The sequence below is a fragment of the Mya arenaria genome, chromosome 14 (assembly GCF_026914265.1).
Source record: "Mya arenaria isolate MELC-2E11 chromosome 14, ASM2691426v1".
Classification (NCBI taxonomy): Eukaryota; Metazoa; Mollusca; class Bivalvia; order Myida; family Myidae; genus Mya; species Mya arenaria.
In genome coordinates, this window is record NC_069135.1 from 34146720 (window position 1) to 34159469 (window position 12750).

Below are 12750 nucleotides of genomic sequence, written 5' to 3' on the forward strand. Positions count from 1 at the left end.
CTTGTGTGATAGGTGTTCGCCTCTGAACCCTGGGAGGTCATGGGTTTTTGTCTCAAGACTTGTCTGATAGGTGTTTGCCTCTGAACCCTGGGAGGTCATGGTTTTTTGTCTCAAGACTTGTCTGATAGGTGTTTGCCTCTGAACCCTGGGAGGTCATGGTTTTTTGTCTTAAGACTTGTGTGATAGGTGTTTGCCTCTGAACCCTGGGAGGTCATGGGTTGGTGTCTTAAGACTTGTCTGATAGGTGTTCGCCTCTGAACCCTGGGAGGTCATGGGTTGGTGTCTTAAGACTTGTGTGATAGGTGTTTGCCTCTGAACCCTGGGAGGTCATGGTTTTTTGTCTCAAGACTTGTCTGATAGGTGTTTGCCTCTGAACCCAGAGGTCATGGTTTTTTGTCTCAAGACTTGTCTGATAGGTGTTTGCCTCTAAACCCAGAGGTCATGGGTTGGTGTCTTAAGACTTGTCTGATAGGTGTTTGCCTCTGAACCCTGGGAGGTCATGGTTTTTTGTCTCAAGACTTGTCTGATAGGTGTTTGCCTCTGAACCCTGGGAGGTCATGGTTTTTTGTCTCAAGACTTGTCTGATAGGTGTTTGCCTCTGAACCCTGGGAGGTCATGGGTTGGTGTCTCAAGACTTGTCTGATAGGTGTTTGCCTCTGAACCCTGGGAGGTCATGGGTTGGTGTCTCAAGACTTGTCTGATTGGTGTTTGCCTCTGAACCCTGGGAGGTCATGGGTTGGTGTCTTAAGACTTGTGTGATAGGTGTTCGCCTCTGAACCCTGGGAGGTCATGGGTTGGTGTCTCAAGACTTGTCTGATAGGTGTTTGCCTCTGAACCCTGGGAGGTCATGGTTTTTTTCTTAAGACTTGTGTGATAGGTGTTTGCCTCTGAACCCTGGGAGGTCATGGTTTTTTGTCTCAAGACTTGTCTGATAGGTGTTCGCCTCTGAACCCAGAGGTCATGGGTTGGTGTCTTAAGACTTGTGTGATAGGTGTTTGCCTCTGAACCCTGGGAGGTCATGGTTTTTTGTCTCAAGACTTGTGTGATAGGTGTTTGCCTCTGAACCCTGGGAGGTCATGGTTTTTTGTCTCAAGACTTGTCTGATAGGTGTTTGCCTCTGAACCCTGGGAGGTCATGGTTTTTTGTCTCAAGACTTGTCTAATAGGTGTTCGCCTCTGAACCCTGGGAGGTCATGGGTTGGTGTCTTAAGACTTGTGTGATAGGTGTTTGCCTCTGAACCCAGAGGTCATGGGTTGGTGTCTTAAGACTTGTGTGATAGGTGTTTGCCTCTGAACCCTGGGAGGTCATGGTTTTTTGTCTCAAGACTTGTCTGATAGGTGTTTGCCTCTGAACCCAGAGGTCATGGGTTGGTGTCTTAAGACTTGTGTGATAGGTGTTTGCCTCTGAACCCTGGGAGGTCATGGGTTGGTGTCTTAAGACTTGTGTGATAGGTGTTTGCCTCTGAACCCAGAGGTCATGGGTTCGTGTCTTAAGACTTGTGTGATAGGTGTTTGCCTCTGAACCCTGGGAGGTCATGGTTTTTTGTCTCAAGACTTGTCTGATAGGTGTTTGCCTCTGAACCCTGGGAGGTCATGGTTTTTTGTCTCAAGACTTGTCTGATAGGTGTTTGCCTCTGAACCCTGGGAGGTCATGGGTTGGTGTCTTAAGACTTGTGTGATAGGTGTTTGCCTCTGAACCCTGGGAGGTCATGGGTTGGTGTCTTAAGACTTGTGTGATAGGTGTTTGCCTCTGAACCCAGAGGTCATGGGTTGGTGTCTTAAGACTTGTGTGATAGGTGTTTGCCTCTGAACCCTGGGAGGTCATGGTTTTTTGTCTCAAGACTTGTCTAATAGGTGTTCGCCTCTGAACCCTGGGAGGTCATGGGTTGGTGTCTTAAGACTTGTGTGATAGGTGTTCGCCTCTGAACCCAGAGGTCATGGGTTGGTGTCTTAAGACTTGTGTGATAGGTGTTTGCCTCTGAACCCTGGGAGGTCATGGTTTTTTGTCTCAAGACTTGTCTAATAGGTGTTCGCCTCTGAACCCTGGGAGGTCATGGGTTGGTGTCTTAAGACTTGTCTGATAGGTGTTCGCCTCTGAACCCTGGGAGGTCATGGGTTGGTGTCTTAAGACTTGTGTGATAGGTGTTTGCCTCTGAACCCTGGGAGGTCATGGGTTGGTGTCTTAAGACTTGTGTGATAGGTGTTTGCCTCTGAACCCTGGGAGGTCATGGTTTTTTGTCTCAAGACTTGTGTGATAGGTGTTCGCCTCTGAACCCAGAGGTCATGGGTTGGTGTCTTAAGACTTGTGTGATAGGTGTTTGCCTCTGAACCCTGGGAGGTCATGGTTTTTTGTCTCAAGACTTGTCTAATAGGTGTTCGCCTCTGAACCCTGGGAGGTCATGGGTTGGTGTCTTTAGACTTGTCTGATAGGTGTTCGCCTCTGAACCCAGAGGTCATGGGTTGGTGTCTTAAGACTTGTCTGATAGGTGTTCGCCTCTAAACCCAGAGGTCATGGGTTGGTGTCTTAAGACTTGTCTGATAGGTGTCCGCCTCTAAACCCAGAAGTCATGGATTTGTGTCTCAAAACTTGTCTGATTGGTGTCTGCCTCTTTTCCCTCAGGTCATGGGTTTCATGTCTCAAGACTTGTCTTATAAGTGCCTGCTCCTGAACCCAGAGGTCATTGGTTCCATCCCCACCAGTTGAACATTCTCTTCACCTTTTAAAAAGGACACAGTACTGTAGTGGTTTCTGAGTATAAAAAGGACTGAGAGTGTGTGGACCCCAATGTTGGTTGAAATTACAAGCAGCATGGGGTTGTCTTTCAATCTTATTTGTTGAAGAAGTTTTGAAAAGAAAATGGTTGGTGTTTTAAGGAAGATCATGATGATGAACTGACCATTAGTGTGATCATAGTTACCTCCCTTGTCAATGCAATAGCCATTTCAGCTTCTACCACAAAGTAATTAATTGTTATACAGAAGGCACATGAGTCAGAGTAAGAGTCAGAGAAAGGCTCCTTAATAATATACTTCTCTTTAGTATAAACTAAGCAAAGTAACATTTATAAACATAAAATAACAAATAGGAAATACGCAGCCCCTTACTTTTTTACCCGCCCTGGCCTTGGCATAAACATCTGGTGTCAGCATCACTGTTTACGCTGAAGATTGAAGTGTTTAAGTTCTTATCAAGGTCACATCTCAGTAGCCACTTGATGTATTGGTTCCATACTTTATACAAGCCTTTCCTGAGTTATCACACCTTTTAAATTTGATTTATTGATGATACTTATTCTTGACCTGACAAAAAAGCATAAACTTTTATTTGTAATTCAAGCTGATGTAATGATAATATATTCATTTTATAATAAACTTGCAAGATCTTTGGTTGTCTTCTTTGACTGTGTTTAGAAACAAATTAATTTTTACATGCATCTATCATATCAATTTCTAATAGACTGCGGTGATTAACTTTATGTTTTGTCTCTGTATGACCACATCATTGAACCATTGCAGATGAGAATGATGGATTCCCTCTCCCATCCACCCCAGATGATCTGAAAGAGTTTGACCGGCAAGCGTTCATTGAGACACCCGAGTTCGCAGAGAAGGTGGGGACCAAAAAGAGCCGAAAGAAACGAGATCGCCAGCGTTCCAAGTCTGCAACAAATGTACCTGACCTGGGGACTATCAGACTCAAGCTACAGAAACTCCATTGTAAGTTTAATTTTGCATCACTTCAAGCCTTTGAGACTAACCAGGTACCATGGGGTTATCAGACATGGTCTTAGGTCATTTCAAACCTTTGACGACAATGGAGAAATACATAGAAAAATAGTTACATTGGCAAATAGCGTTGGATACACTGATACTCAAGATGTCAAAATGGTTTACAAGTATGAGCTCGACTCGCTGTATTTTTTATGACCATATGTATTAGTAAGTATTTATAAAATGGTGGCAACAACTACCTTTACAGCAATGAAGCAGCTTGGTAATATACCTTTATCACTTAAAAACTGTGAACAATTTTGAGGCTCCCAAACTGGTATTTTAGACCTAAGAATCTATTACATAGTTCTTCTAAGATAGTCTGGATAATATGTTTCACAATCATTAGGATTCAAGCAGAGGATGTTTAAGAAAAAGAAGTTGTTTGTAAACATTGCAGTCTGTTAAAGCAAAATCAGTGCTTCATGACCTACTTGAGTTTAAATCTGGATCGACTGTAACACAGTGGTCGATTTTGATTACCAGTATGTAAAGCAAAAAGTAAGAGAACTCGACCCTTTATTTATAGTGTTTGTTCCTACCATTTGGAGCTCCTCGGCCATTTTTTCAAAAACAACCTCGGATGTATGCCGGTACATCTGTTGAAGTAGTCCGTATTTTTTTTAATAAAAGCATTAATTAAATGTAGTGTTTAAGAGTTGTATTCATTGCTCTCAGTTTAAATTGATTGCCAGTGAAGTGTATTATTGCAAACATAATTACCATTCCCAAGAGTTAAGTCATAAATTTTAACTACCAAATAAGATTACTGCGCAATCTATTTGCAGCGGACTTAAACGTACCACTTTTTAAGTATGTAAACCGTCCATATACATCCGAGGTTGTTTTTGAAAAAATGGCCGAGGAGTTCCGAATGTGTTCCTACATTTTGAGATGGATCAGAAAAAGGTTATTTGAGAAAAATTATTGCTTAATCAACACTTATTCAATTAAAGACTTCTGTTACCAGGTCAAGATAGAATTTTGAGGAACTGCCACATTTTTTTTTTCATGGACAATTTCGTTTATTCAAACAATATGTACAAACATGCAAAGTTACATTCATACGTACATAAAAATATTCTACTGTATCGTTTTAAACACTGTACAAATATCCATGATTACAAACTAACTGGGGATCTGCCACATGAAATTGACTTAGGGCGCAAGTTTGAGGTTCCTCAGCTACCATTTGAGAGGTCAGTAAAACTACATCTTGACTGAAACTGATGTCTCTTATTCTTGAAAACATACCAGAATAAATTATAAAAGAAATAACAGATGCAGGACTGGTATTTAATATTAATCTTTATTGGATCTAAGTATGATGTAGCTAATCGGATTATTGGTTATAAATAACTAAGGCCTAAAATAAAAATGTTTGGTTAGGGTTACATCCTTTTCAAAAATAGGTAGGGTAGGTAGGCTTTTTTTTATTTTTTTATTTTTTTTTATTAGGCTTTATATAAGAATGTCATTTTCATCATTGGAGATTGGTATTAAAGTTATCTTCTATATAAGCAATTAAGGTTTTATACTACATATTGAAAAGCAAAAAAAAAGAAAAGAAAACAATTTTTTTTTTAGTTTTTTTAGTTTTTCAATTTTTTTTTCAAACTGACTATAAAAACGGTAGGGTCGGCGCCTATTCCGTAGGTAGGGTCGGGTAACCCGAACCAAATGTATTTTTTTTTTAGGCCTAACCAATAGAGTGAATGAAGTCAATGATGAATGACTGTAAGATGAACTTAAGCTGCATTTTGAATACCATCCCAGGACTACACATGGATATGCCTTAAAATGTGTAAAGATAGTAAATACTATGGGAAGTTACATTTATGAAAATAACAAATGAGGAATATGCAGCCCCTTACTTTTTTACTTGCCCTGCCCTTAGCATTAGCATCTGGTGTCAGCTCAGGGGTTTAAGCTGAAGTTTAGCATGCTAGTTGCTATCATGGTCATATCTTAGTAACAACTTGAGGAATTGGATTCATACTTAAAACAAGACGACCCAGTCATCACACCATTTAAAACAATCAAAGTATGACAACTCTAGGTAAAATATTATGACAATTTTACCCTTGTTTTTTTTAGAAAAAGAAACATTGCATGTTTGCATGTTCTATTAAGTGCATGTCTCAGTAATTACACGATGCATTTCACTGATACTTTGTACCAAGCCAAGCCAACTGTCAAACAACTTAAACAACATCAAGTTAACAACTCTTAACTTGCACATAATACAAATAATGTTTCACAAATACAAGTAATGTCTCACAAATACAAATAATGTCTCACAAATACAAGTAATGTCTCACAAATACAAATAATGTCTCACAAATACAAGTAATGTCTCACAAATACCAATAATGTTTCACAAATACAAATAATGTCTCACAAATACAAATAATGTCTCACAAATACAAGTAATGTCTCACAAATACAAGTAATGTTTCACAAATACAAATAATGTCTCACAAATACAAGTAATGTTTCACAAATACAAATAATGTCTCACAAATACAAGTAATGTTTCACAAATACAAGTAATGTCTCACAAATACCAATAATGTTTCACAAATACAAGTAATGTCTCACAAATACAAGTAATGTCTCACAAATACAAGTAATGTCTCACAAATACAAGTAATGTCTCACAAATACCAATAATGTCTCACAAATACAAATAATGTCTCACAAATACAAGTAATGTCTCACAAATACAAGTAATGTTTCACAAATACAAGTAATGTCTCACAAATACAAATAATGTCTCACAAATACCAATAATGTTTCACAAATACAAGTAATGTCTCACAAATACAAGTAATGTCTCACAAATACCAATAATGTCTCACAAATACAAATAATGTCTCACAAATACAAATAATGTCTCACAAATACAAGTAATGTCTCACAAATACAAGTAATGTCTCACAAATACCAATAATGTCTCACAAATACAAATAATGTTTCACAAATACCAATAATGTCTCACAAATACAAGTAATGTCTCACAAATACCAATAATGTCTCACAAATACCAATAATGTTTCACAAATACAAATAATGTCTCACAAATACAAATAATGTCTCACAAATACAAATAATGTCTCACAAATACAAGTAATGTCTCACAAATACAAGTAATGTCTCACAAATACAAGTAATGTCTCACAAATACAAGTAATGTCTCACAAATACCAATAATGTCTCACAAATACAAGTAATGTCTCACAAATACCAATAATGTCTCACAGATACAAATAATGTCTCACAAATACAAATAATGTTTCAAAAATACCAATAATGTCTCACAAATACAAATAATGTTTCACAAATACAAATAATGTCTCACAAATACATGTAATGTCTCACAAATACAAGTAATGTCTCACAAATACCAATAATGTTTCACAAATACAAATAATGTCTCACAAATAATGTCTCACAAATACCAATAATGTCTCACAAATACAAATAATGTCTCACAAATACAAGTAATGTCTCACAAATACAAGTAATGTCTCACAAATACCAATAATGTTTCACAAATACAAATAATGTCTCACAAATACAAATAATGTCTCACAAATACAAATAATGTCTCACAAATACAAGTAATGTCTCACAAATACAAGTAATGTCTCACAAATACAAGTAATGTCTCACAAATACAAGTAATGTCTCACAAATACCAATAATGTCTCACAGATACAAGTAATGTCTCACAAATACAAGTAATGTCTCACAAATACCAATAATGTCTCACAAATACAAATAATGTTTCACAAATACAAATAATGTCTCACAAATACACGTAATGTCTCACAAATACAAGTAATGTCTCACAAATACCAATAATGTTTCACAAATACAAATAATGTCTCACAAATACAAATAATGTCTCACAAATACAAATAATGTCTCACAAATACAAGTAATGTCTCACAAATACAAGTAATGTTTCACAAATACAATTAATGTCTCACAGATACAAGTAATGTCTCACAAATACCAATAATGTTTCACAGATACAAGTAATGTCTCACAAATACAAGTAATGTCTCACAAGTACCAATAATGTCTCACAAATACAAATAATGTTTCACAAGTACAAGTAATGTCTCACAAATACAAGTAATGTCTCACAAATACAAGTAATATCTCACAAATACAAATAATGTTTCACAAGTACAAGTAATGTCTCACAAATACAAGTAATGTCTCACAAATACAAATAATGTCTCACAAATACAAGTAATGTCTCACAAATACAAGTAATGTTTCACAAGTACAAGTAATGTCTCACAAATACAAGTAATGTCTCACAAATACCAATAATGTTTCACAAATACAAGTAATGTCTCACAAATACAAGTAATGTCTCACAAATACCAATAATGTTTCACAAATACAAGTAATGTCTCACAAATACAAGTAATGTCTCACAAATACAAGTAATGTCTCACAAATACAAGTAATGTCTCACAAATACAAGTAATGTCTCACAAATACAAATTATGTCTCACAAATACAAATAATGTCTCACAAATACAAATAATGTTTCACAAATACAAATAATGTCTCACAAATACAAGTAATGTTTCACAAGTACAAATAATGTCTCACAAATACAAATAATGTTTCACAAGTACAAGCTATGTCTCACAAATACAAGTAATGTCTCACAAATACAAATAATGTCTCACAAATACAAATAATGTCTCACAAATACAAGTAATGTCTCACAAATACAAGTAATGTCTCACAAATACAAATAATGTCTCACAAATACAAGTAATGTCTCACAAATACAAATAATGTCTCACAAATACAAGTAATGTTTCACAAATACAAAGTAATGTTTCACAAATACAAGTAATGTCTCACAAATACAAGTAATGTCTCACAAATACAAGTAATGTCTCACAAATACAAATAATGTTTCACAAATACAAAGTAATGTCTCACAAATACAAATAATGTCTCACAAATACAAGTAATGTCTCACAAATACAAATAATGTCTCACAAATACAAGTAATGTTTCACAAATACAAAGTAATGTTTCACAAATACAAATAATGTCTCACAAATACAAATAATGTCTCACAAATACAAGTAATGTCTCACAAATACAAAGTAATGTTTCACAAATACAAAGTAATGTCTCACAAATACCAATAATGTCTCACAAATACAAGTAATGTCTCACAAATACAAGTAATGTTTCACAAATACAATTAATGTCTCACAGATACAAGTAATGTCTCACAAATACCAATAATGTTTCACAGATACAAGTAATGTCTCACAAATACAAGTAATGTCTCACAAATACAAGTAATGTTTCACAAATACAAAGTAATGTCTCACAAATACAAATAATGTCTCACAAATACAAGTAATGTCTCACAAATACAAATAATGTCTCACAAATACAAGTAATGTTTCACAAATACAAAGTAATGTTTCACAAATACAAATAATGTCTCACAAATACAAATAATGTCTCACAAATACAAGTAATGTCTCACAAATACAAAGTAATGTTTCACAAATACAAAGTAATGTCTCACAAATACCAATAATGTCTCACAAATACAAGTAATGTCTCACAAATACAAGTAATGTTTCACAAATACAATTAATGTCTCACAGATACAAGTAATGTCTCACAAATACCAATAATGTTTCACAGATACAAGTAATGTCTCACAAATACAAGTAATGTCTCACAAGTACCAATAATGTCTCACAAATACAAATAATGTTTCACAAGTACAAGTAATGTCTCACAAATACAAATAATGTCTCACAAATACAAATAATGTCTCACAAATACAAGTAATGTCTCACAAATACAAGTAATGTTTCACAAATACAATTAATGTCTCACAGATACAAGTAATGTCTCACAAATACCAATAATGTTTCACAGATACAAGTAATGTCTCACAAATACAAGTAATGTCTCACAAGTACCAATAATGTCTCACAAATACAAATAATGTTTCACAAGTACAAGTAATGTCTCACAAATACAAGTAATGTCTCACAAATACAAGTAATATCTCACAAATACAAATAATGTTTCACAAGTACAAGTAATGTCTCACAAATACAAGTAATGTCTCACAAATACAAATAATGTCTCACAAATACCAATAATGTCTCACAAATACAAAAAATGTCTCACAAATACAAGTAATGTCTCACAAATACAAGTAATGTTTCACAAGTACAAGTAATGTCTCACAAATACAAGTAATGTCTCACAAATACCAATAATGTTTCACAAATACAAGTAATGTCTCACAAATACAAGTAATGTCTCACAAATACCAATAATGTTTCACAAATACAAGTAATGTCTCACAAATACAAGTAATGTCTCACAAATACAAGTAATGTCTCACAAATACAAGTAATGTCTCACAAATACAAGTAATGTCTCACAAATACAAATTATGTCTCACAAATACAAATAATGTCTCACAAATACAAATAATGTTTCACAAGTACAAATAATGTCTCACAAATACAAATAATGTTTCACAAGTACAAGCTATGTCTCACAAATACAAGTAATGTCTCACAAATACAAATAATGTCTCACAAATACAAATAATGTCTCACAAATACAAGTAATGTCTCACAAATACAAGTAATGTCTCACAAATACAAATAATGTCTCACAAATACAAGTAATGTCTCACAAATACAAGTAATGTTTCACAAGTACAAGTAATGTCTCACAAATACAAGTAATGTCTCACAAATACCAATAATGTTTCACAAATACAAGTAATGTCTCACAAATACAAGTAATGTCTCACAAATACCAATAATGTTTCACAAATACAAGTAATGTCTCACAAATACAAGTAATGTCTCACAAATACAAGTAATGTCTCACAAATACAAGTAATGTCTCACAAATACAAGTAATGTCTCACAAATACAAATTATGTCTCACAAATACAAATAATGTCTCACAAATACAAATAATGTTTCACAAGTACAAATAATGTCTCACAAATACAAATAATGTTTCACAAGTACAAGCTATGTCTCACAAATACAAGTAATGTCTCACAAATACAAATAATGTCTCACAAATACAAATAATGTCTCACAAATACAAGTAATGTCTCACAAATACAAGTAATGTCTCACAAATACAAATAATGTCTCACAAATACAAGTAATGTCTCACAAATACAAATAATGTCTCACAAATACAAGTAATGTTTCACAAATACAAAGTAATGTTTCACAAATACAAGTAATGTCTCACAAATACAAGTAATGTCTCACAAATACAAGTAATGTCTCACAAATACAAATAATGTCTCACAAATACAAGTAATGTCTCACAAATACAAATAATGTCTCACAAATACAAGTAATGTTTCACAAATACAAAGTAATGTCTCACAAATACAAGTAATGTCTCACAAATACAAGTAATGTCTCACAAATACAAGTAATGTCTCACAAATACAAGTAATGTTTCACAAATACAAAGTAATGTCTCACAAATACAAATAATGTCTCACAAATACAAGTAATGTCTCACAAATACAAATAATGTCTCACAAATACAAGTAATGTCTCACAAATACAAAGTAATGTTTCACAAATACAAGTAATGTCTCACAAATACAAGTAATGTCTCACAAATACAAGTAATGTCTCACAAATACAAATAATGTCTCACAAATACAAGTAATGTCTCACAAATACAAATAATGTCTCACAAATACAAATAATGTCTCACAAATACAAGTAATGTCTCACAAATACAAGTAATGTTTCACAAATACAAAGTAATGTCTCACAAATACAAATAATGTCTCACAAATACAAGTAATGTCTCACAAATACAAATAATGTCTCACAAATACAAGTAATGTTTCACAAATACAAAGTAATGTTTCACAAATACAAATAATGTCTCACAAATACAAATAATGTCTCACAAATACAAGTAATGTCTCACAAATACAAGTAATGTCTCACAAATACAAGTAATGTCTCACAAATACAAGTAATGTCTCACAAATACAAGTAATGTCTCACAAATACAAATAATGTCTCACAAATACAAGTAATGTCTCACAAATACAAGTAATGTCTCACAAATACAAATAATGTCTCACAAATACAAGTAATGTCTCACAAATACAAATAATGTCTCACAAATACAAGTAATGTTTCACAAATACAAAGTAATGTTTCACAAATACAAGTAATGTCTCACAAATACAAGTAATGTCTCACAAATACAAGTAATGTCTCACAAATACAAATAATGTCTCACAAATACAAGTAATGTCTCACAAATACAAATAATGTCTCACAAATACAAGTAATGTTTCACAAATACAAAGTAATGTCTCACAAATACAAGTAATGTCTCACAAATACAAGTAATGTCTCACAAATACAAGTAATGTCTCACAAATACAAGTAATGTTTCACAAATACAAAGTAATGTCTCACAAATACAAATAATGTCTCACAAATACAAGTAATGTCTCACAAATACAAATAATGTCTCACAAATACAAGTAATGTTTCACAAATACAAAGTAATGTTTCACAAATACAAGTAATGTCTCACAAATACAAGTAATGTCTCACAAATACAAGTAATGTCTCACAAATACAAATAATGTCTCACAAATACAAGTAATGTCTCACAAATACAAATAATGTCTCACAAATACAAATAATGTCTCACAAATACAAGTAATGTCTCACAAATACAAGTAATGTTTCACAAATACAAAGTAATGTCTCACAAATACAAATAATGTCTCACAAATACAAGTAATGTCTCACAAATACAAATAATGTCTCACAAATACAAGTAATGTTTCACAAATACAAAGTAATGTTTCACAAATACAAATAATGTCTCACAAATACAAATAATGTCTCACAAATACAAGTAATGTTTCACAAAT

At 33.8% G+C, this 12750-nt stretch overlaps 1 protein-coding gene across 2 annotated transcripts in view; it reads left to right on the forward strand.

Moving 5' to 3' along the window:
- The window catches only part of LOC128217173 (FYVE, RhoGEF and PH domain-containing protein 4-like), a 69434-nt gene that overhangs the window by 13860 nt on the left and 42824 nt on the right, over positions 1 to 12750 (forward strand). For both annotated transcript variants that reach the window (XM_052924115.1, XM_052924116.1), the window contains one exon: positions 3516 to 3716. In XM_052924115.1, the coding sequence (XP_052780075.1) occupies positions 3516 to 3716 (201 nt within the window). The remainder of the gene's footprint in view (positions 1 to 3515; positions 3717 to 12750) is intronic.